The following is a 26,794-nucleotide window of genomic DNA, read 5'->3' as shown; positions in this document are numbered from 1 at the left end:
CTTCCTGGATGATACCAATATCATCTCTGTGTTTGTTGATACGGTTATGGTGCGCTATCTTGTAACTGTCCGATGTTGCTGTAGCGATGTTACGAGAGGATGCAGGGGTGAGCTAGGTCCATTGAGGAAGATAACATGAGGGGTGAGGGTGGTGACGCCGTCAGAGATTTCAGTGGCATGTTTACAGAGTGATCGTGTGTTGAGGAGGAGGCAGTTGAGTTGCTTTGAAGCAGGTGCAATGCGTGGTTTGGTCAATGTAGTGGTGGTTGTGTGTGTGGTTGCTCTGATGTTGCAGGAGAAGTGACAGTGCAGGCAGGGGAAAGGTCCTATTATTGATTATGGGGAGCTGTGGCAGCATTTTTTGTTGTGCGTTCTGGGGCTTGGAACTCAACAGCGGTGTATCTGCGGGAACCAGGGTTTTTGGACCTGGGTGAGGTCCAGGCATGGACGGGCACCGACGGGTTAGCCTCTGGTATGCCATCATCTTCAGTGTTATCAGAACACTGCTGAGCCTGTGGAAGAGTCAGAGGGAATGCCCTCCTGCTTTAATGACTGCCTTTCTATCTGAAGAAGGAAGAATAATCCTGGTTGCCTTGATTCCAGGCTACCCAGAGTGACCACAAGTGTCAGTTGGCTGACCACCTGTTATCAAAGGGGTGGACACAGGTTAATTTGGACTTTTCTTGTGAATTACCCTGACAGGGATTGTGGTTGCCACCTGACCAGGGCTTAGACCTCGGTCAATCAACATCCCATTTTCTTACACTTGGTTTCTAAAAAACTGAAATATATATGGATTTAATAATCACCCAAGTGTGCATGCACATGATGAATTAGTGATGTCTGTTTAAGGGCTGGAACTTGTCATACTTCTTTTACAATTAATCAATAAACAAAATTGATTTACAGCCTTTGGACTACGAGATTTTAGCTTTCCACACGCTGCTGATCAAAGTCGAAAATGAAGACCCATTAATTCCGGATATCTCCTACGGGCCAAGCTCCACGACGACAGTTCAGATCACTGTTCGTGACGTCAATGAAGGTCCATTTTTCCGACCGAACCCCATGACTGTGACGAAGCAAGAAAACATCCCTATTGGCAGTGAAGTCTTCACAATAACTGCTGTGGATCCAGACACTCTTCAGCATCAGTCCATTAGGTATGTGAAATCTTCCCTTGTTTCATAAAATAAGCAAAGTTCTTTACTCAGATTCAATCTCTAATTAAACATTAGAAAAGCCAACATGCACAATGCTCAACCTTCAGATGCGGAAATGGGAAAATTCTCCTTTGATGGAGCCAAGACAGTCTTTAGGGCAAGGGTCAAAGCGCACATTTCACCCTGAGCACACTTATGCCAGAAACATATTTATGTGATTTAAAATGCAGGACTGGCTGATGAATCTTGTAGGAGGCAACTTGTGGTAGGGACAGAACCATGTGGCGCCAGATGGTGAATCGGTCTGTCTTTTTCTTTTATAGAACATTTTGTTTTACTTAAAACCAGGAGTGGGGCTCCTTTGAAGCTATTTGCATAGGTCCTGCAAAAACATCTGCCCCATCTGTTAGTTGTATTAATGAATTTGACTCTTACATTTGGGATTTAACAACAAATAAAAAATCTACATAATTTTTGAAGTCGCTGATTAGCTTAATAGTAATTGGTAAAGTACAGAATAATATATAGCATCGGCTGTGAATGTCATTTGTAGTCACCTCTTCTTCCCATTTCCGAAACGTTCACATTTTACAGAGAAGGGAACCAAGCCTAATCAAGGAAAGTTTTTTTTGGCAAGAGTTTAGTGATGTGGAGCTCACAGGATTAGAACTCACCAACACAGCAAACAATTTAACTAATTGTCCCCGCCTCCTGGTGCTCAAATGTGAAAGTTTTAATCAGAATGAAAATAATTTACTTAAAACTAAAACAGAACCAAGTGTAGCTTTTGACATCAACTTTTGTATAGTTTTATTTTTAATTGTTGTGGCTATTCTGAAACGTTTAACATGGGTTGTTTAAACCGATAGCAAACTATTTCAAAATGACATGAAGGAAGGACTCTGGATACCAATATTGAGAACCGTATTGAAGAAAATATTATGTGGTGTCAAAAGCGTCAAAGAATCTTTGTTTTTGATGTTGAAATCCATAAAAGCCATGCACGCACAACTATAGATGAGTAGAGATGAAAGGGTTGTTGGCATACCTATGGCATTAAGTTGCAGACAGTTTGCTCCTACAAAGATCATATATTTTTGTGCTTAATCTGCTGGATTTTGAAGGAAGTAGTTTAGGTTTATGTTTATGTTACATGGTTAGGTCTTATTCACTCGTTATGTTTGTTGTTGTAGTACAATTTACCAGACAAGTGATTTCAGGCGAACACAAACCTCTAAACTAAAGGAGAGCGTTCACCATGCTCTCCTTTGACATTGTTCAAGAGCTAGCGACACCACACGCGTCCTACATATATGAGATACATCACTACATATCTATGTTTGCTAGATCTTTAGGGGCATGAACTAGTTCTCATACGCTGCCACAGACTCCCATATTTAATGAATGGAGAATCAATTAGCAAGCTAATTTGTAGTATTCCCTTTTATGTCACTGCTGAGACCCCATTGAGTCAGGTCGTCCATTGCCTTTGTGACAGATGTCCCCAAAGGGTTTTTTTTCCACAGAACTATTCGAACAAACAAGGACAGGTTTTACATCTGGAAAAATTGTATTATGTTGCGCCATGTGTGTGCTCGTTTTTCTGCATCCTAAATCCTTAATGTCGTTGCATTTCAATAATGTGGGATTTTTGATTTGGTATGCAGGAGACCTATCATGGAATTTATTGTGAGTTCAGCAATTTGCTTACCTTTGTTGAATGACACCACAGAGGGACTTTTACCTCCAGTTTGCTCCATATCAAGAACTAGTGCTTGATCTGACAACAATATTTATAAGTGGTCAATGTAGTTTTTCATAAAACGTCTGCAAAGCCGCATGTTATACGACTGTTACAGTTACATCATTAAGGAAAAAAATTAAACAGTAACACCTTTGTAACCGAATTTTGAAGTGTGACTCTTTTTGCAATTTTAAACTATTTAAATGCATTCACAAAAATATTCTCAAATTGAAATGAAATTATCAAATACATTGCTAAAATACACCTTTTTAGTTAGTGAACACCATGCAAGCAGTCATATTTGTAAAAAACTGAGCCATCGAAAGTTCTCTTTAGTAAAATAATGTGATAGTTACATGCAGGGCTAACTTGTGATAATATGCAGCAGGGGGATAAAATAACACTGGTCCACAATGTAACTCTCTTTGCAATTCTGCATGTGCTTTGATCCCATCAAGCTTGTAGAAGATGCTACTGAAAACCCACATTTAGTGAATTACTATACCACATTGAGACTACAAATGTATCCGATTTAAAATATATTGTAAAGGTCGAAACTCTTGGGCTCATTTTATCATTAAAAATGAACAACTAAGAATAAATTGGCTTATGAGTTTCTAATTTTGAACATTTCATGCCATTATTTATTTTATACGTGGCACTTTTCAAAACTGCTTTACATTGTTATGATCCAGACGAAATCATGTTATTTTATTGACCTTTCAAGAATGAAATACTGTGTTGTACTTAGTTGCAGTTACAACTGCAGCCTGAAATTCACTCACACATCTCATCTGCGAGCTTCTTCGTGATGCTAGTTTATCAGCTTTTGCTCCTATTGGACAAGGTGTGTGGCTCACATGGACTGGAGGCTTTATGTAGGCACTCGTGAGATGAAAAACTTCACAATGGTGCTCAAACAGAAGAGATGAATCAACTATTACAGGTAAAAGCTACTTTGAACTGGAAATTGGTCCTGATGCTACACCAAATTTTGCAACATTCACCTCTCGCAGGCTACATTCTGCTAGAGTAATGTGATCTGTCTGTGACCTAAATCCTAAACACCAAGTAAAAGAAAGCACAAGCAAGGACTAAACCCATAAATCACCTCACATACCACTGTGTAACATGTGCTTTACACAAAACCACGCATCTTTCTTGTCTGAACCCTGTGCTGTTGTCTCCATTTAGGAATTTATGCTTCAGGGTGTAACAAATTTAGCGCAAGCACTCCAGAAGATCTCATCCACAGGGCACTTGCTAAATCTGGTGCTGCACTATTTTTGCCTTTCAAAAAATGTAGTGGCAGCTGCTACCTGGAAGCAGCAGTGGGGTGGGTAGGGGGAATGGGTAGGGGTTAAAAAACATTCACTTACCTTCCGGCCGGCTGGCTGGCCAGCCACCATCTCTCATAAGTTGGCCTCTTCCTGGCTTCTTGGGGGAGACAGGTAGCAAGGAGCACCAGGACTCCCTGCAGATAATCACAAAGCTGCAATGCAGCATTGTGATTGGTCTGAGAACCATAACACGGCTATAAGCCAGGTGTTGGAGGGGTGGGCATGTTCTCCATTGTATGTGCGCATGACTGTTTTGGCAGCCTGAGGGGGCCGGCCAGGCACTCATGCTCATATAGGGAGTGCAAACGACACCTTCCCCTGCTCTGAGAGCAGCCACACCCCACAACGATGCCACAACAGGGAAAACTAAAATAATAACCTTGAGTTATTATCATTTTATTTTTCCTTGTTTACACTGCCTAAAGCAGTGTGGTGAAACCCCTACGCCTTAGCGGATGAGCCGCCACTGGAAAAATGGAGCGGAACAATTTTTCAAACTTTTCTGTTGTGTGAAGGACAGCAAGCTTGGGCCCACTGAGGTTTCTTTCAATTTATAAACATACAGATCTTAGAATAAAGGTAGGCAACTCCTTTAGGCAACGTAGCATAGCAATTTTATGGCTTAACCTAGAGGAGGTGCCTGATTACTGGAAAAAGTATGTATGGAGCAAAGCAACTTGCTAATTTCTATTGGCCTGGAGGGTTGAAAACCCTTGTACAATTGCTGCCTATTGTTTTGTACTTGAATTGAATAAGCCCGATTTCTGAATTTGATATTGTATGTAGCTGTATCAGCATACAACTTGCACCTACCTAAACTAAATTAAAAATTGCAGAACATAAACATAAACTCAAGGGAGAAATGCTTTTTTACCTATCAGTGTTAAAAAAAATGCTGCAATACAATCATCAATTTTTGAGATCTCTATTAGAGCTTTTGAACCAAAGGAAAATTTAAATAACACAATTTAACATGCAAACATTAAAAGAAATGTACATTTAAATTATGCAATCAGTCATCCGCCAAAGAATTGCTGACAGTTTTTACATGCAGGTCACATTATTATTCGAAATGTAACTAAATCATACAAAAATTGAATGACGGTACATCCTGCTGGCAACATGAAAATATGTGTGATCTGTCAACATAAAAATGAGAATGATTCAATTAAGATAGTTAAAAAAAATATAGGAGTAAAGGCCCCCATCTTGAATTTGACAATGGTGTAATAAATCATGTCAAACATGAGCTAAGCGTATTTCCTCATATTTAACACATATTTCAGCAATTACATTGTAAACTCATGCCAAATGCTCAGTACCTCTAAAGGTGGCAATTCTTGAGGAAACATGATCTTTTTGTTAAAATAAAAACTTACACTAGTGTTGTGATAGCTGTTGCCTAATGGAATTGCCCAAATCAAGGTATCGCCCTGAATGGCCTGACATGCTCTAATCGATTGCCATAACAATCAGTAGAAGAATGTGTTACACATATGCCATACTCTAACTTTGGAAGATTGTATGAATTAAAACCAAACATTTTAAATACATGGCCTAGATGAACACTTGAAATGGGCTTGAGGATTCATATTTATTGGAAAATCAAGACAGTATAAAAATGTTGCCATAACTTTGAGGAAAATGTATCAGTGGTGATAAAGAGAGCATGTGGTAAAGTATTCAGGATACTGAATACTTCACCACACTTTGAATAATTTAGGACCTATTCACAGACATTTATACATGAGTAAATCTATTCATGTAAATGTACTCTTACAATATGTAGTAACTTTACTACTTTAGCCTGTTCACCATTTCAGAGTACAAAGTTACTAAATTATAGACTTAGATGTCTTAACACATCTTTAATCCTCCTTAAACTCATGTGTATCGTGTTCCATATTTTCCAGCTCCAAACCAATCCCTTCTACATTTACTATTAAAATTCAGGCCACCACGTGTGGAGTTCTCCACATTTAGGGCAGAAACGTCCATACAAAAAAGATAGGAGAGGTTGGGGCAGAGGGCTTGGCATTTAGGTTAGTGAATTATTTCTCAGCCAGAGGTTGCATGTTGATGGTATGTTCAACACAGTTGGTGGTCAGTGCAGTGGTCTAGAGGTGTTCCTTAGCCCACAGCTCTAAAGGAAGCAGAATGTTAATTAAGTTAGATCAATTGTTAACCAGCAATTGAATCCCTCATTCAAGTGTCGCTCGGCTATGAATTTACCCTAAAGAAATGAAAATGCATGAGGCGTTTGGCAGAACCGGAACAAGTTTGTGTAATTAAACGCAGCGACTGGGAGAGTATCGACAGAGTGCGTCTGAAGAAAGTCTCTCGCTGTACAAAGTTTCGGACAACAATATATACTTTTTGTGAGGCACAATAAGCCAATTCTGCTATCTTGAAAAGAATCTTAGTCGTAAATAACAAGTTTGGGCATCTGATAAGGACACAGGTGACTCCTGATCTTGGGGAGATCTTGGGTGGGCCAATGTGTATGTGTCAGATGTCTGGTGTGGGGAGCATGTGAGCACTACATGTAGTGTGTATGTTGTGTTCTGATTGGCTGAGTGCTTCTAGCTACATGTGACAGAAAGCTTTGTGGTATTTTTGGGGAGCAGGCACCTTTAGTCAAATGTGTTTTTGGAGGCCAATTTCCTCTGACCTGTTTGTGGTGCAGCTATGTATCTGTGGGATTGATCAGGGTTTTCCCTGGGTGTGCGTATGTCTTTGGGCGAAGTGAGACCCCTCCTGTGACCTGTCACTCATTGGGTGTGGGTTGGGGTCACAGGCCCTGTCTAACCACATATCTCTGACTCGGGGATAATGGGGAGGTCATCTTCGGTGAATCCGACAGCACTGATACAATTTCTTCGGAACTTCCACAAATTATGCTGTAATCATTGATATCATTTTTACGGACTCTCTCAATCATGTGCGTACAGGTGTCATAGCGTACTTCAATATTGTCTTTACTGATATTGACATTGTTATGTGTGCCTTGATCATGGTGTACATTGACATTGTTTCTACTTGTATCGACACTGTTATGCGTGCATGGATTGTGGTAGACATTGACATTGTTTCTACCGGTATCAACACAATTGTGCCGGCATAGATTATGGCATACATTGACATTGCATTTATGGGTATTGACATTGTTATGCAGGCATAGGTTACGGCATACGGTGACATTGCATTTATTGATATTGCCATTGCCGGCCCTGCACATATCATGGTATACATTGACATCGTACTCACCCATCCTGACACAAGCCTCTAGTAACCTCCGTCACTCATTTCAGTTTCTCCAACAGCTGACAGGGCATACAGTGTTGAGGGTGGCTGACCAGAGTGCCAGAATCAGCACCACAAGCTGATCCTTATCCCTTCCCCTCCAGGGTGAGCTTTAATATATTTGAGGCTGGAATCAATCTAATGACTGACCTAACCCTGACTGATGACTGTTGAAAATCTCATGAGTCTCCAAACGTTACACATCAAAAATTATTACTTTCATGATCTTATTTATCAGGGGGGGATTGATGTTGGACCAAGACTGAAAGGAGTTCGCCAGAGAAAGAACATTTATTAAGAAGAGCGATTAGAAGACCATCTTGGAAACCATAGAAACCATCCCTGAGAGGAAATGCAATTTAAATGAATGGTGCAATGTACTCTCACTTTAGCCACCAATTAAGTCTGTAGAGGCATTTGAAAATATATTTGTCTGTTATTTGTAGAGGTTAAATTCTAACCTTGACTTTCATCCATTTTAAATCTTCAGAGAAGATTTTTGACCCATGGAAGCAGCATTAGCCGGTTATCCGGTGGTAAAGCACATTTTGAATAATTTCAATGCCAATAAATATGTTTGAGTTTAGTTGGTGGAATGAACAGGCGGGAGTCTAACTGACTTACTTACATTGGGTGTGGGCGGCTTCACAGGAGGAGTCAGTCTTGAGACCGCTCAGATCTGCCACAAAGCCTAGCGGGATTATTTCCAGGTGGATCCATAATCTGACTCTAAGAAGTAAAGAACATGACAAGGCTGTATAAACATATCTTTTTATACACTATGTGGAAAAATTGCAAGCAATTAGAGCAATGATCATTAGAGTATTAGCATAGGTGCATAATAACATTGAAAATATTAAGAAAATACCTAACATTCTAAAATTAAAGGTTAAGACACTTGTTTTATTTTGTTCCTTTTGAGAGAAGTGCACCCAATCCGACAGACTTCTATTACAATGTCTGCTGTGAATGCAGGCCCCACACTTGTTTAAAGTCAAAATCCATATGCTCACAATGAAGTGCTCATCTTTCAGAATGTCTCCAAACACAGAAATGGAAGTTTTCATCTCTACAAACTATAATATGTGATTTTTATTGTCTTGCACTGGATGAAAAACATCATGTACTAATTTCTTAAGGTATTCGTGAGAATGAGACATGAAAAATGTGAAAGGCAAAATGCTAGCATTCAGTGTTCGTTTTCCCATACGGCTTATACTTATTTATAAAAAACAGAGCACCCATAAAGTTGTATAATACTTCTCCAGCATCATAAAAACATCACAAACTTTCTTACATAAAAATTGTGTAATAAAGTCCAAATTTTATGACCCTTTCAAAGGCAATAGGCCAAAGTCATTAGTAATAAACCAAGACTTTATATGAAAACCTGCAACAGAGTCTTAGTTATGAAGCCTAATAAAATTCTGTAATTACCATATCTCAGTACAGATGAAAAAATATTCTTAAAGTCCAATCTTTTCGCCAACCCCAAAGGATTGAGTAGCATTCGCTGGCGATGAAGCCTCCGTTATATGATTTAGAATTTCCAGCAGGTATTTACTCGATCTCTATTAAGGTTCCTCAATATGGGCATTGCAACACTGAGTCTTAATCTGCAGTGGAATTTAAATGTTATAGGAAAATATCACTTTTGTGTGATGTATATATATCATTTAGCATCGTTTGTTGAAATTACAAGGATTAAAACACACTCTTGAAGCATACAGAACACATGTGAATGGTATTTTGTGTAGCATTTGTAAAGAGCATCTCTTTACACTCTTTACTGTTACATTTATTCATTGAACAGTTTTGTGGAACTGTGGTGTGTGTAGTGGTCTAACTGAACCACAAAGTATTCATAAACTGGCAAGTCCTTTTCTTTTTCTCTCTTTTGTGGAGCTAAGATTAGAGTTTTTTTGGCTGGTTTCCCATTGTCAAAAATAATTTTCCCCAGTGTTTGAAATAAAATGTGAACAAACGCACAATACTGAAAACATTTGATGGTCCAGCAGAGGGAAACAGAAAGTTCCATCAACTTTGTCTCAAAATAAATTGAAATCATCAGAAGTAGTTGAAATTCTCCCCCTCATAAAAAGGATGTGAATGTTTTTCATAAATTCATTAATAAAGCCCAGAAACAGTGAAATTACCCCTCAATTATTATAAGACTTTAGCAATGCCTACCAGTTGAATGAACATTCCATCCAATCCATGTCTAATTCCTCCTTTTCCTCCAAATCTAGAACACTCCCCTGGGGTGTCCGTAGGATAGCGGCTGAAGCATGAGTCACTTCTTCTTAAAGTACCACGGCGACAACGCCCTTGTTTTACAGCAGACTGTTTGGAAACATCTGCATGAATGTTGAATTTACCACAGCTAAAAAGTGACTCACCACATGCATGAAACACAATTTTAGAACACTTTTCCCTGGAGCTCCATAGCTGCCAGCTTAAGCAATTACTTTAACACTGGGAAGGTGATTCAGCTTCAAGGTATGTCCATCCTCCATGTCTAGTTCCAACTCTGACTGTTGTAATGGCAACAGCCAATCCACAGATACCCCCAGTAGGCTTGATGTCACGAGATATGCAGCAGCTCTGCGTGCGTCTGTGCTGAATAGCGTAGCCTTTTAATTGCCGTTTCCATCTGTCTTAGGCTTTATCATGCTCCACGTCTAGGATACCACTTAGGGGATGGGACTAACAGTTTCTTCGAAACCCTGTTTCCCAGAAGCATTATCTTGAGCTACTGGGCTGGTCGTGACACTTTACATCACACATGGCTGTCCCACCGGTTACTGTTGCTAGGGTAGAGGAGAGAATTGCAGGTCAAATGGATGGAATCCACAGGACCAGCCATAAACCAGCAGATGTCCTCTTCCAGCTGCTGTCCATCAGACAGGGTCATACAATTATGGATAACTGGAGAAACAAGTGCAGTATGGACCCCTTCTTACATCACATCAGCAGGCTAAAATCCAACATCTGCAGACACTGTCAGAAGTGATAATATTCTATATTTTAAGATGTATTCTCACTTCCAAGTAACGAGATGCACAGATTTTTCAGAAACTCTTCAACAACTCTTTTCTTGGCTACTGTTGGGTCTTATCAGGATGCCCAAAGACATGTACAAATCACCAAGAGATCACTTGGAGCAAAGGCATTTGTTATGGGTTACTGTCATCAGTAACAAGGAGATCACAAGCGAGCTGAGGATTGGAGATGCAGAGGTTTTACAGTAGTTGATCGGGTCTGAGTGTGCCAAAGTGTGACTTGAATGTGGTCAGTCTGTGTCTACTACCGCATGTGAATTGAGAAGTTATAGAACCATCACTTTCACCACAGTCTCCATGGGTGCAGGGAGTCCTCACTAACCCTGCCTCTGAGGGTTAGTAAGGATGGCCCTGCATCCATGGAGGCTTTTGGATGCTTTTGGAGGACACAAAGAGCAAGTCCCTTGCTTACTGTATCAGCACACATTCAAACAGACAGGCCAGTTCTGCCAAACTCCTGCACACAAAGACATCTATTTAAAAACATATATTGATGACACAGTAACAGCACACTTACATTCTGAGAAAACAGCTATCCTTCCAGTCACCATTTTACTTATGGCTTTCGGCTATGTTTGCGCCATGCAGAGTCCACATACATATAAACATACCAACAAATGAGTGCCACCAACTCTAATCTCAGTACATTAAAGCACACATACAAAGTCATTGATCCCTCCTAAGTGGTATTCTCAGGGTGCCATCTTGGGTTGCGCCTCACTTACTCTTTGCTCCAGAGAAACACAGTTATGTCCCCCCCAGTATTGTTTTTGCATGAATGCACACAGATCAGTAGAATTTTAATGTAGGACACTGTTCATATTTCACACCTTTTGAAAGACAATGCCAGATTGGATTATGATTGACTGATGACCAATAACATTGTAGAGTTTGCACCTGGATACCCAACTGGACTAGTTGCTACGCACAGCTTCTACTAAAAGGCACCTACTCATGACCTACCTTAGTGGGATATTTTGCAATCAGAGATAGAGCGATTCTAATGATTGATGCTGTAATCCGTATCCAGTACAACATGTTCCTTTAGAAATCTATTCCATCATAACATCTGTGTGCTCCCAAAGTGTTGCTCCAAAATCACTTTCAGACTATTGCACAGGTTCATCACTTTCGGAGAATATGTATATTTGCTTCTATGTCACAGAACTCTGTCTCAATACATTTCCATCAAATAGCAAAGGCAATTTTCAGTCATCTGCACAGAAGCAATACTTGCTTGCAAATACTTTGCAGTTTGCACGAGAGGTAGTGATTGAGTACAGTGTTGTGCTCTAATAATGCTTGCCAGGAATTCTTTAAAATGCATTTGCTGCAGTAAATCCTGGCAGTTAAACATCCCCTGAGGATCAGGTTCGTCCTATTAAATTGTGAATTTCAATGTTTGCATCTAAAACTGCAGCAAACGCCTGTGATGCTTGTTATTTTATGCGGCACCCTATGCCTCATTGCCTTTCGAGACAGCTTGTTCCATAGTTTTATTTTAGAGAATGGCTTTGTATAATCAGATCTTCCAGTGCGGGATTAACTCTGACAATCTAATTGCAATTTATTCACATTTAATCAAGGGCTTTTAGCAGGGCCACCTTGGATAATTTGAGTTCTATTATATCAATGTTATTTGTGGACTGCGTGCAAAATCAGGAATGGATGTTGGCGTCACCAGAAACCTACTGCACAAATCATCCTCTTCTTCAGAGAGGGGGTCTAAGAATGCAGTGTCTTGCTCAATGTGGCCCCATCTGGATGTCACACTTGACAGATTGAAGGCTCCATTGTTGATGTGCATTCTTAGCCATGGAGTTACTGCCCATCAATTTTGTTTGACTTGCCTCTCGTATTTAATTTGGTTTACCATAGGATACTGCTGCTGTGCCTAAAAATCGAGGGGCGCAAACCTCTGCTATTTGAAAGAATTCTTCTTATCTGCTGGACCAAACAGAGCAGGGGTTAATAGTCTTGCCTGTTGCATCTACTTAATTCAGATTTCATAAGGGGCCATGATGTTCCTCTTGTATTCAATGAGCAAGCAAGGCCTCTGTGAGATAGCTTGCAAAGTCTCCTATAGAAGCTAAAATGGGAGACTAATGTTTTACCCACTAACTTCTTTCCCCCTGTACATATGTGCAGGAAAGTTAGCATACCACTCCTTAGCCTGCAAAGCTATAGAAATACGAAATTGAATGCCAATTTGTTAATGGGGAAAAAAGTTATTGTTAATGCAGACAATGCCTTTTCAGCAGAAAGTGCAGCTGAACCATAACTACACAGTGGTATCTATCTATCTATCTATCTATCTATCTATCTATCTATCTATCTATCTATCTATCTATCTATCTATTATCTATCTATCTATCTCTCTGTCTATCTATCTCTCTCTCTATCTATCTATCTATCTATCTCTCTATCTGTCTGTCTGTCTGTCTGTCTGTCTGTCTGTCTGTCTGCTTGTCTGCCTGTCTGTCTGTCTATCTAACCTGGTATCCTTGGTGTGATTCTCCCCTAACTTTTTGCCTTCAAACATCCTGTTTCGCTGATTTTGTTTATTATTGCTTTAGTTCTCTACCACTGCTAACTAGTGCTAAGGTGCTTGTGCTCTTTCCTTAAAACATGGTAAGATTGACTTACACCCGATTGTCCTATTTAATTTACTTGTAAGTTTCTAGTTAAGTGGTACTACATGTGCCCATGGCCTGCAAATTAAATGCTACTAGTGGACCAGAAGAACTGATTGTGTCACCCACATAAAAAGCCTTTTACGTGTCTCAGGCTTGCCATTGCAGCCTGTTTGTGCAGTTTTAAATTGCCATTCAACCTGGCAAAATAAAGCTTTTCCCAGACCCAAACCTTCCTTTGTAATACATATAAGTCACCCATCAGGCTAGGCCCTGGACAACTCAGAAGGCGGGGTACAGTGTTTTAAAAAAGCAGAACATGTACTTTTATGTTTTACATGTCCTGCTACTGAAAACTCCTAAATTTGATTTTCACTACGGAAAGGCCTACTTCTCCCATAGGATAACATTGTAATTATCTTATTACATTTAATGAGCTGGTGTTTTCAATTGGGAGCAGGTAGACAGGTTGAATTAGGTGTTATTTTTTTTAAATTAAAAGTCCTTTTAATGGTTAAGTCAGACACTTTTTTAAAACTGTTTTTATTGATACCAATAAAGCTAATACCCTGCATACATGAGTTGTGGGGAACAGTATATGACATTACAAAGTTACATAAGTAGCAGAGTGAAGCAGTAATGACACCGACTGAAGTCAAATATGGTTTAGCCATTATCAGGTTACAATCAGTGAGGGTAATGATCCTATTTTGGCAGCAAGAGAATCAATGGGTGAAATCTAGCTTTTGTCTTTCTCTGGGCCTCGCCATGCTGGCTCTGATGTTTCCTCTCCATCTCCTCTTTCTAACTCATAGTAAGTCATCCAGGGGGACCAGATCTTCTTAAGCTTTTGGGGGCACCCTCTAGCCTTATATGTCCCCTTTTCGGCTACCATCTAGATATCCATGCTAGCTTAACTTTCCATTCAGTAAGTGTGTGTGTGTGGGGGGGGGGGGGTTCTGGGGCTCCCCAGTGACGGGCTATGTCCCTTCTGGCCACAATCAACACCAAGTTGCATAACAAGAGTTTTTTCTGCATGGAAAATCTATTTCAGTGGGAATACCCAACAGACCATACAGAGCCTCTAGTTCGAGCTGTGCATTGAGTATTGTGTTCAATTCCCACAATATCCATGACCAGTATGATCTAATACAGCTACATTCCCAGAGTGTAGGTATGTATGTGCCCTGAGGAGCCTTGCAGCGCAAGCAGTTGGGTGTGTCTGCTCTTCCCATGCTGTGTAGACGTGCTCTGTCATAATATACTCTATGGAGGATTTTAGATTGTATTAAACATAGTCTCTGTTTTATGGCCACCTCCCTCAGGTGCATCAGGGCTGCCTCCCAATCAATATCCTCCAGTGGCCCTGTGGTGCCCTCCCACTTGGCTCTGAGTGGTCCCAGTTTGTTGGGGACATTATTTAGTAATGTTTTGTATGTCCATGTAATGGCTTTATTGGGGGATCTCCTCTTGTAGGAGCCTGCCTTCGTGGAGAGCAAACTCAGGGATATTTACAGCATCCAATCCCTCTGCCCTCCATGCATGTTTCAGCATGACATATGCATAGCTCTGATTGTTTTTTAGTTGGTATGTGGTCTGTAGTGTAGCAAAGGAGACAAGCGTGTATCCTTCTAGGATGTCTCCCAGTTTTGGGATTCCAATCATGTCCCACTGTCTAAAACCCTGGAGATTACAAATTTCCGTTAGCCTTGTCCCTTCCCACAGGGGGCGTTCTCTACATAGTCTTGTATTTCACTTCATTTATCTTTCTGCACCTTTCCAGGCTTCTATAACCCTTTGGGTGGCTGGCTGCAGTTTACTGGTGCCCTTACCTCCATATGAGTACTGGAGGTATGTATGATTTCTAAAGTGAAGCCATTCCAGCGCGCATGTGGGGTGATCTCCTGTGGCATGTCACCATTCGTTAATGACTACTAGGTGGGTCACCCTATAGTAGGCTCTTATGTCCGGTAATGCAAGACCCCCATTATACTGATTGCGCTAGAGTGTTTACAGTGCCACTCTTGGATGAGCCCGTCCCATAGAAGTGTATGCAACTTGTTGTTTAGTGTTGTAAAAATAGTCTAGGGTATCTTGCTATATGGGTTTTGTAATATGTACAACAGCTTTGGGAGCGTGATCATTTTATACATGGCTGCCCGGCCCATTATCGTCAGCGGAAGACGTCTCCATCTACCTGAAACTCTTTTAAGACCCTTTTGATATTCTGTGCTAGGCTCGCAGCCTCGTTGGTGGTGATGTAAAGGCCTAGATAGCGGAATCCTTCTTGAGCTACCTGGAAGCACCCTGCAAATTGTCAGCTGTCGATGGGTCCCCCACCGGGTAAAGACTAAATTTATCCCAGTTAATTCAGCATCCAGCGTGTCGACCATATTCTCGTCGTTGGGAGCATCCTGGCTGGATCAGTGACATATAGAAGGATGTCGTCTGCATAAAGCGAAATCCATTCATTGCCCAAGACCCCCCTTTCATCCTTAAAACCATTCATTTACGGGTGAGATCTAATCACACAGGCCAGCAGCTCTAACACTAGTGTGAACAGCAAAGGAGACAGGGGACATCCCTGTCTAGTGTCCCTCGGTACTGGCCAGTTTGCCGAAGTCGCCCCATTAACTCAAACTCTGACCTCTGGGTTTGTGTATAGTAGTGTTACCCAGGCTATTAAGACCGGCCCTAATCCAAATTTCGACAGTGTTTGTTCCATGAATGGCCAGTGGACTGTGTTGAATGCCTTCTCGGCGTCTAGGAAGAGGAGTACATGTGGGCTAGCCCTGTGCTTCACCGTGTCCACCCAGGTGGCAAGTCAGCGAAGAGTAAAGCGCGTGGCTCATTTTGGCATTAAGTCGTATTGGTCCCAGTGTATGAGGGATGTGATGACCATCAGAAGTCACGTGGCCAGAATAGTGTCCAGGATCTTTGTCGCTACGTTGAGTAGTGATATAGGTTTGTAGGACCCACACTTTGTTGGGGGCTTTCCTGTTTTATGAATCACTACTACTGAGGTGGTACGTAGATCAGGTGGGAGTGTCCCCTCCTCCTGTGCAACCAGGAACATATTTAAGAGGTGGGGAGCCAATAGACTAGCGTTATGTTTGAAAAATTCTGTGGGCAATCCGTTCCAGCCCAGGGTTCTTCCTGGTTTCTGCCTACCAATGGAATCCATCACTACTTCTAGGGACAGCTCTTTCTCTAACATATCTCGGTCCTCCCGAGAGAGTGTGGGAGTGTCTATTGCTGCCAAGTACCTATGAATTTGGGTGTTATCTGCTAGTTGCCTGTTTCTATATATTTCTGTGTAGTACCAGGCAAAGGCATTCGCTATATTTTGGGGCGCTGTGTGGGCCTTGTCCACTTCTTGTATGATGGCCATCCATCACGCCTCTCTCTCTTTTTTACTTAACCAGGCCAAGAGCTTTCCCGCTCCATCTCCTGCCTCATATAATTTGTGTTGGGTGGCCTGAATTTGAGCTTTAACTTCATGGTTTACCAGTGTCCTATATTCCGCCAGTGTTATCTCCATCTGGCGGAGTGTGTGGTGGTTGGCCTCAAGGCCCATGCCTCTCTCCAATTCCAGCAGCCTACACTCCAGGCTGTCAATCTCTCGAGTCTCCTCTGTCTTTTTGTTGGCTATAGTGTTTTGTGCTCTATCCCGTACCACGGTCTCATAAGCTTCCCATAAAGTGAACGCCTATGCCACTGATTCTTCGTTCTCATTAAAATACTATTCTGAGGCATTCCGGATTTCATTTGCAATCTCGCTATCTCTTAGAGCACAAACTTTTAGCCTTCACCCCTGTCTTCTTGTACTTGCTCTTCTTCCTACTATCAGCCAGAGTGGTGAGTGGTCAGATATGCCCCTCGCCAAATACTCCACTCTTTCTATGGTCTCCCCCTCTCCTGCCGGGGCAAAGAGGTAGTCTAGTCTAGAGAATACCCGTTGGGCACCTAAAAAGTAGGAGTAAACTCGATCAGTCAGATGGTGTCTACGACAGAGATCAATCAGGCCGAGCATCTCCTGGAATTGGGCCAAGTGGGTATGTGCGTGCATCTCTGGATTTGCGTGTGTACAATCCATATGTGGGTTTGTGACATAATTTAAGTTCCCCGTATAATGTGTTTGGAAGGTCTTCACTCTAAGAGTATATCTCTTACTTTGTCTAACGTGCGCTGTTGTAGCCTCGGGGTGCGTAAACACTCATCAACATAAACTCTCTTCAGCCCCATGTCCCTTGTACCTCTGCAAACGCACCTTTGGATCTACACATGTTTTAATAACATGAAAGGGGGGTGATTTCTTGATTAGTATGGTCACCCCTCTTGATCCCGTGGAGAATCCCACAAGTGTGGTATATGATCCCCTTCCCAGGAATGAGCAATGTGTGCCCATCAAGTGTGTCTCCTGTAGAAAGACAATGTCCGGTTTAAGTCGTTTAAGATATCTAGTTGCCAGCCGCCATTTAATTTTATTTCCTAACCCGTTGACGTTCCACATCAGTATTGTGTAATTCCCTTCACCCAGTTTTGATATGTATGTTTTTCATGGCTCCTCTGCTGTGATCTGTTACAGTTACAGCCACTTACTTCCCTGCCCCTCTCAGTATCCTTTCAATCATTTTCTAAAGACAACCTCCTCTGTCCCCAACTTTCCCTTTGATGTCCATCAACTTTCATAAACCCCCACCCTACTCTCTTCCACTACCCACGCCCCCCCCAATTCGTCAACATGACATCTGCAGCACAAGTAAAGCTTAAAAGGTCTGTCTCCCTCCCCCTCCCTCATAACAATTCACTATAGATCATGTGCTATGTGTCCACTATTGGCCCCACAGCCTCTTGAGCTGAATGTTATAGTTTATAGTGGGCGCTTAGTAGTGCCTTACTGTCTCTCTGTGGCTATCTCACCCCTGCATCTCAGCCTTTTTCACCACTCTTTGGTTGTTGCTGCTGCTAGGTAACTAAGGCTGCCGAGTTTGGGCCAGGGTCTTTTATCTGATGGATGTCTTTAAGAAGTGGATGGTCGCTATCCACATTAGCCGCGTATTCTTTTTCCGATGGTTCGGAAGCTACTTGATCTCAGATTGTCTGCTATGTCTGTCTAGTGCTTTCTCATGAGGTTTCCTCCTCTGATTCCGAATTCTGTATCTTCTCGTTTGCAATCCGCTTGGAGCGATAGGGTGTTCCAACATAGGCCCCTCATGATGCTGTCGAGCGTCGCAATGTTTTTCCTCTGGACCTCCCAGAACTCTGCCTCTCCGGTTTATTCTTTTGAGGTGTCCCGTTGGGTCTAGTTTACGTCTTCATGCCCAAGCCTCCTCTGGGTTCTGGAAAATTTGCGTGCTGCCCTGGAAAATTACCTTAAGTTTTGTCGGAAAGAGCAGCATATATTGGATCGCAAGTGTTCTCAGTTTTGACTTAACTGTGTCAAAGCTTCGACGCAGTTTTTGGACTGGAATTGTCGGAGAACACCATTATTCGTGTATTGTCATGTTTGATTTTTCCTCTTTGCTTCAGCTCTCGGAGTATGAGATCATGGTCCTGGAAGTTTAAAAAGCGGGCAATTAAGAGTCTCGGGGGCACCCGGTAGCGGCCTGAAGCCATTCTGTGAGCTTGCTCTATTATGAAACACGGTGAGAACTGCTAACTCATGAGGGTATCTTTAAGCCATGCCAGTAGAAACTGTCCTGGGTCTGGCCCCTCTACCCCCTCCGGAAATCTGATAAAGCGGAGGTTATTCCAGTGGGTCTTTTGTTCTGCGTCATCCACCCTCCAGGTCACCTCTTTCAGCAAAGCCGTCAACCCCGTAACTTCCTTCTGCATAAAATCTTCCACTTCTGCAATATGATTTCCTGCTTGACACACTCTCTCATAGACCTTGCGCAAGTCATGGTGCAGCAGTGACACCTCCGAACGCACCTCTGCCATCTTTCCCTCCAGAGCCTCTCTGGAGGCCTGTATCGCTTGTAATATGGCTGCATTGTCCAGCACGGGTGTTTCCTCTCCCTCTGCTCCAGTGATTGTGGCTATCACTTTTGCGTTACAGTCCATCTTCCCCTGTTTTGTTGGTGTGGGGTCTTTATCTCTCGCCATCGCGTTGGGTGCTGACCAGGTCTCTGCCCAATCGCTATGTGATTTTCTGTCGAGTCTATTCCGCGGGGGCGGCGTGTGACTTTTGCTTATTTCGCTTTTGAGTGAGGATCCTACTGCCTTTCTACACTACTCGGTCGCCTTTTCCTCTGTGACTTACGTCCTTCAATCACTGTCTGGGGGAGTTCTGTTTCAAAGAGAGGGTTCCGCTTTCCCCACACTATGGTCGGGTCTCAACCCTCTCCATGAGGTGTACCGGTGACCCCTTAATAGGTCTGTGGCCTTGCCTAGAATTGTCCAGTAGGGGCACCCCGTGGGTGTTCTCCTGTGACTCCGAAGTCACCTCTCATCTTCACTGAAGGGGTGTGTAATCCTTTTGGTCAAGGAGGGGGAGGTGAGATGGGTGTTTAATACACAGCACTGGCCCTTTGGAGATTATTTTGTGTCTGGCTGTCCTCGGCCTTACAGACCCCCTCACCTGTTCTTCCTCGTGGCTTTCCCCCCTCCTTAATGCCACGCAGTTCAGCAGCAGCGGCCATCACTGACAAGGTTTCCACAACAGTCGCCGGCCTCCTGCCACCTTGCTGTCATCGGCAGCCCGAGGCAAGTCCCTTTTTCCAGTGCTCAACCAACGTCTCCCCCTGAGGGCCACACTTACGTCACTTCCTGTGCCTCCATGACTGTTTCGGCAGCCCGGCCCACCGCACCTCTGCTGACCTCTGTAGTCCAGGGAACTAGACGCCCTCAGTTTCCGCGGTCTGCCGTCCACGCAGGCAGCCACGTAGCACCTCATCTGGTCCCTCAGGAGGCTTTTTTCTGTCCAGGTTTACTGGATTCCCTCGGCAGCTGGGGGCTGCACACAGTCTCGCTGCCTCTCCCTGGAGCCACCAAGGTATCTCCCTTTTTCCTCACCCTCAGTCAGCCGTTCTCCCCGCAGGTCGCACTTTCCTCATCCCAGCAGGAACCCGAGTACGGTCACGGCTGGGCGCACCGCACCTCCGCTGACTTCTAAACTCCGGGGAATAGGCGATCACTTCTCAGTAATCCGCCTTCCCTCTCTGTCTCATCGGCTGGATTCAGTGCCCATATTCCGCCGCCATCTTGGGCAGCCACGCTCCGTTTCCTCTTGGCAGCTTCTGGAGGCTGTCCAGATTTCCCTCTCTACCCCTCTATTGCAGCCGTTATGGGTCAGGGGACATAGGAAACCCCTCAAAATCATTTGATGGCTTTAAGAAGACAGGATTATTAACAGGATTGGCTTGGGGCTGACAGAGCTGCCTAACGGCACAGCTACTTGGTCATGATTCTGGCCATGCCCCACGATTAAGTCAGATTTTTAATCATAATTCAGAAATTGGCACCTTTAGAAAGCTGGTATTTTCTTGTCCTAACCATTTGGTGTCTGCAGTTTGTATCCTTGGTCACATGGCTTACGTATAGCTGGCAGCTTGTCTTTGTGTATTACTCCCAGACAGTGAGACAAAGGGAAGATAGGTGGTGGTAGGCCGGGCCACTCTGCTCAGGGGGGGAAGAGCTGTCACCTTCCACACTTGTACTTCACAAAGATTCTGCCTGAGCACTCTTACAAAGGGTTTGTCACTAGTCATTTGTGACTCCAGTCAAGCTGGATCCAGGACAGGGATGAAGGGAATGCCTGAACCTCATGGGGGTGGCAACCCCTAGATGTTTCCTCAACTAAAATGCGGGTGCCAGGTATATATATTGGACTTTTAGACCGAACTCTTCAGGAAACTTCTGGACCTATAGACTGCCAGGAAGAAGGACCGCTGTGTTGCTGAAAGGACTGCCACTCTGCTGGACTGCTGCTCTGATGCCCTGCTGCCCTCTTGTTTGAGTGAGAAGGCCTGGACATGCATCCAGGACCCCAGGCTGACTTCAAGGGCTAGTTGGCTGGTCTCAGGAACAAAAGATGCTTCCAACAACCTTGTAACCAGCACCTGGACTCTGCCATCTGTGCGTCCTGCCCTTCCAAGTGGTACCACCCCAGTCCTGGACCCTTGGAAGTGGGCATGAAGGTGCTCTGCCAGCCCATCTGTGGAATCAGAAGAACAAACACATCTTCTCTACAATGCATCTCCCACAGAACTGGCTCAAAGCCTCTGCTGCCCGATGCGTTACCTCTGCGGAATGAAGCTTCCGAATGCAAGGACTTCACATCACCAATCGGAACTGTTGCAGCGCGATGCATCTCTACGCAAGGACATCACACTGCACTTTTGCTACTCCCCTGAACACCGCGGTGCGATGCATCTCCTCACTATGATCTAGCATTCTCTATTCAGGACTCTGCATCTCTTTGCAAGCAGAATTAAGGTACTTTGTTCAATGGACCTAAGTCGGTCAGTGTATCCAGCCAATGCTCCATTGCGGTTGGCCTTCACTGGTCCGGTGCAATCAGATACTCACGGTTGGCGCTTTGTGCGTTTTGGTACTATTTTTATTTAAATCTTTAAAGTGACATATCTCCGGTTCCACTGATTGTATTTTTGCTGTTTTGGTCTTGTATTAATTATTTTCATTCACTATACTTTTTTACATTTTGTGGGCGATTCTTCTTGTGTTGTGTTTTCACTCTATTACTGTTTGAAGCGATGCATAAATAATGTACACATTGCCACTAAGTTAAGCCTATCTGCTCCATGCTTAGTTACCAGTGTTGAGCACAGGTTAATTTGGGGTTTCCTTGCGTCTTCACTCTGAAAAGGATTGTGGTTGCTACTTGAGTAGGGTTTCACCCTCCTCATCCAGTAACCCAATTTCTTACACTATCTACATAGATATAAACAGGTCAATCTGGAAATACTTTCTTAATTACTGGTACTGGGACATGGTGTGCAGTGAGATCAAAGTTGAAGACACAGAAAAACCAGCTTATCCCCTGTTTGGAAAGCTAATGGTCTAAGAAAGGACGTGTTTCCATTCTAACCATAAAAAACAGCAAAATATCACACATGTAACCAATGTGAAGTATCATCCGTATTAATATTCATCATATTCACACCGATCAATGAAGGAGAGATAAATATTCTTGGAACTTAATTTAGATTCAAAGTTTATGCTGCAGCTTGCAAAATAGTATTTGATATTGCATTTCATATTTGGCATTAAAAAAAATGTGAACTAAAGAAACATTGTTATCGGTAGTAAAGACAGAGCCTTACACAAAAAATATTGAAGCAAAAATGAAATTGCTAAAATTATTGGAGATAGAGTTGGATTGTTGGAAACAGCCACAAAATTGCTCATGTTTGACAACAGAGCTAACAGCCCAGAAGCTGCCAATAATATCATAATCTTTCCTTAACCAATCACTGACTGCAAAACAGATTTCGGAGATGATTTACAAAAGCATTTATGAGAAGTAATAAAACAGGAGTACCTTTGTGAAACAGACCAAAATATTTAACGCCCAATTAGGAAAAGAGCAAGGATCGGCAGTCTTTTTTTATTTGTACTAATTGTAGGTGAATATATCCTGACTATTCCCATTTTATTCCAGTTTTAGATGTTTTGAGGTTAATTAAGAAGGCATTTAAGGGCGCATAAAAGCAAACTCCAAAATGCTTTTGTGAATAGGCCCCATTGAGATTAACAGGATAGAAAAATCTACCGACATGTGAAGATGGTGTTAAATCCAGTCAATAATTCACCAGCAGAGTTTTCTCCACCACGTGGAAGTATTATGAGGAATAGTATGAGGAAGGAAATCCTCGGGTTGATTCTTGTGCAGATTGAGGGCCAGATTTATGATTTTTCTTTGTGTGCGCTAATGGGTTTTGCATACAAAACGCATAGGTTTGTGCATGTAAAAAACCTGTGGCCCATGTACTAACCCTATTTTGAGAGTCTCTAATTAAATAGCGACTCACAAAATAGGGTTAGCGACTTGCTAACCCTATTTAGCGCCTCACTAACCCTTTTCTCTTCAAGAGGGTGATAAACCATTCGCAAACTGTGAATGGGTTCGCAATCATTTTTTCAGAGCAGGCAATGGTCCCAGGGACCACTACCTGCCCTTAAAAAATTAAACAAAAGGTTTTTTTTGTTTTTCAATGCATTTAAAAAAAAAACGGATCTATTTAAACAGCCTCATTAATATGCTTGAGGCATGCAATTTGCGACCCCATTGGGAAGCGCAAACAGTGTCTCAGACACTGTTGTACATTGGAATTTGTGAGTCGCAATTTCCAATGGTCGTACATCTGGCCATTAAAGTTTAATTCACAAATAGTATTTTTTACACTGCCACTCATTTCTAAGTATGGTTTTATACCTCTGCCCTGAAGAAAATAAACAGTGAAAAAAAGAAATCTGGTACCCCACAATGTACCAACAGCTTGATTACATAACCACTTGTAGCCAAGGAGGGAAAATCCTAAAACACACGCAAACTACATTGAACACATGTAGCTGCCAAAAAACAAATGGCACACATGAGATTTCCAAACGAATGTTAGCATTTGTCAATCACATTGTACCCACTTTTGGTTTACTGTGAGAAATGGCAACAGAGAAAATGAAAACCTGGAAGAAACATACGTTTTAAGTTTGTCACACGTGTGTCGCACGCATGCACCTGTGCATCTTGGCCAATGAGATGAGAGTTACTGTTGAAATAAGATTAGATGCTAAATTATGATAATTGGTGTTGGTGCAAGAGCATTCCAAGTTATAATCTGGGGGTATGTGATCATGGAAATGGTCATCATGTGTGCCGGGTACAGGTATTTTTATTGGACGTGGAACAAAGGCCTCCGTTTTTAGGACATTGTTCTCTTATGTTACCTTATGTATGCTATGCATCTTGGACATACTCGAGTACCATTATAATTGGTGCTTTGCCGTGGACACACATAGGCAATGGATAGACTCTAGCTGGTGACCAGTGATGAAGCAGGAACTTCCATCAATCACTACTGGGGGCAAAATGTGAACTTATCAACACTGTGGCATCATACATTTAATATGGAATGAGTAGTCATGGTTTTCCTTTTAACAGTGCATGCTGCACATCAAAACCCCCAATATCTGGACCCTGACTTTAAATACATTGCTCATGACAATGAAGCCTAGATGTAATCCACGCATGTGTTTCTTCGTGGTCGATATCTGTTCTTGGGATACATACAGTGCTTTAAATGGAAAAAAATAAGTGCAGGTACTCTCCAAAATGAGATGTGGACTAGGGGGCGGGGCTTTTGGTGGGGCTAGGGGGCGGGGCTATGGGCAGCGCAAAGGGATCCAGCCAGGGGCCCATTTAAGCATAGATGCACGCAGACAGGGCTTTCAGTAGATGTATTTTGGAAAAGCTTACATTCGCTGCTGCCCATATTAATAAACCTTGATTCCCACCTTCTCTGCTAATGCATTACTATCGCCACCTTCCTCCTCTGCCTGGTTGCAAACAAGTGCTGCTGAACTCTGCTATGCCAGCAGGAAGCCTTCTCTTCGATTTCCCGAGAGTAATGAAATATGTCTGTTAGCAGGCCTGCTCACACACGTACAGTTCTATGCACTCCACAGAGCCTAAGTGGACACTGTGCTTTGAGGTCAAAGGGCTTCAGCCCGCCCACCCCCCCTTGTGTGTGGCAGCCCGGGCTAAGACAGCTTCCCGGGCACACCCTCAGGCAGAATGAATTAAAAACTGTAGATCTATCATTCACCAGCTAGACAGAGCATGCCATGTATCCCCAGTGCTTAATTTGTGTTGGTGGTTTCCAGTGCTTGGCACCGGCACTTAACTGTCAGCACCAGGACTTATGGGAGTCTGCACATGTTGGCACTGGTTTGCGGATTTAGAGATGAGCACAACTACAGTTGTTTTTTAATTCAAAATACATAGATAATTACTCTTGCCTGCCACCAAAGCCATTCTTGTAGTTTTCAGGATCTGGAATAATCTGAAATGTCACACTTGTAGGAGTGTGATGGTTAGTTGTGTTGGTGCTCTCCTTGGCAGCACATGCAGGGACAATGGGTAGGGCATGCTGCAGTAGTCTCCTGACCAGGGCCCTGGCACGTATTGCTTTACAAATGAAGCACTGTGTATCCCTGATGAATCAAAGCCTGGCGGCTCCTCCTCACGCACACCTGTCTCTCCCTCTCTCTCCACCTGCTAATCCCTGCCCTCTCCCTCAATCCGCTCACCACATCCGTCCTCTGCCTGAGGACTGGCTCACTGTGACAGCAGCTCAACGGGTTAAGCGCCCGCTGCTCGTGTGTGCACAGCTTTCAGTCCCTGGCGACCTGTCCTGTTGTTTACAGCGCAATGAAACACGTCAGCGGCGGTAGGCGCTAAGGTATTCATTGCGATCCTTCCCCAGGCTTCATCCCTTTACTTCATTCACCAAAGAAAGGTAGACTCAGAAAGTTCCAGTTTTTGAGCCCAGGCTGAGACAGCTCCTGGGCACACACACAGTCGCACCGCACCCGAGTACTTCACAGGTCTTTAGAAGACCATTTGCTTGCTAACGAGGCTTTGTTCTTTTTCACCCCTGCATCTCCACTCTGACTATTGCTGGGAGAATTAGCCGACCCCCCCTCCCCCACCCAGATCTGGCTCTAGTTGCGCCTCTGTGTGGCACAGTGTGAGTCGGCCCCCTCCCAAACTTCCTGTCAGCTCTGAATGAATGCCTTCTGAAGGCCGCGACATTAGCACATTGTAAAGCGAGATTAGCACTCGATTAGAGTGTTTCATGGAAACAGATCCACTCCTTGTCAGCTGTGTTGCACTTCTTTATGAAATTGCCAATTTCACTGAGTTTGGCTCATATCCCCATGAGTACCGGTACCCTCTTAGGACAAAGAGAAGTTCTGGTACTTAAGCGCCGAAAATTTAGAAGTGCCGGTACTCAGTACCGGTGAGTACCGGCCCATTTAAAGCAGTGGATACATATATTGTTTAGTGAGTGCTTTGATCTTCATGTTTCTTCAAATTGGGTTATTAGTTGAGAGGGTTGGAAGCCCCACTCAAATAATAAACAGTGCTTGTCAGGGTCAACCACAAAAGTCAATAAATTAACCTGTGCTTAACCCTCTGGTAGCTTGACACAAAAGCAGTCAGACTTAACTTAGAGGCAATACGTAAAGAATATATTCAGAGCACAAACAATAAAGTGAAAACACACAACAAGAAAAATCCCAAACTAATTCTGAAAAAGAGAGTACATTTTAATAAATAAAATTATACAAGAATGACAAAATAACATCACAAGAACCGGAAATATTGAATTTTAAAGTTTGTAGTGAAAATATCAGCTACTCCCTTTTATCTGGTCATTATAAACTGGGGGAAAGTCACAAGTTTAGGCCAACTGTGATGGAGAGGGGGGCTGATACAGGGACCAGGCTCCCGCTTAAGAGTTATTGTTGGACTTGGCCCTTTTTGGCTAAAGTTCCCTAAACTTTTTGCCTTCGCCCTAGA

At 42.9% G+C, this 26,794-nt stretch overlaps 1 protein-coding gene across 1 annotated transcript in view; it reads left to right on the top strand.

Moving 5' to 3' along the window:
* Positions 1 to 26,794, top strand: part of CDH13 (cadherin 13) — a 2,339,058-nt gene that overhangs the window by 1,913,594 nt on the left and 398,670 nt on the right. Inside the window, exon 10 of the mRNA XM_085638428.1 lies at positions 910 to 1,163. Within this exon, the coding sequence (XP_085494554.1) occupies positions 910 to 1,163 (254 nt within the window). The remainder of the gene's footprint in view (positions 1 to 909; positions 1,164 to 26,794) is intronic.

This window comes from Triturus cristatus, chromosome 12, assembly GCF_964204655.1.
Source record: "Triturus cristatus chromosome 12, aTriCri1.1, whole genome shotgun sequence".
Lineage (NCBI taxonomy): Eukaryota > Metazoa > Chordata > Amphibia > Caudata > Salamandridae > Triturus > Triturus cristatus.
This window is presented reverse-complemented; position numbering and strand designations above follow the sequence as displayed.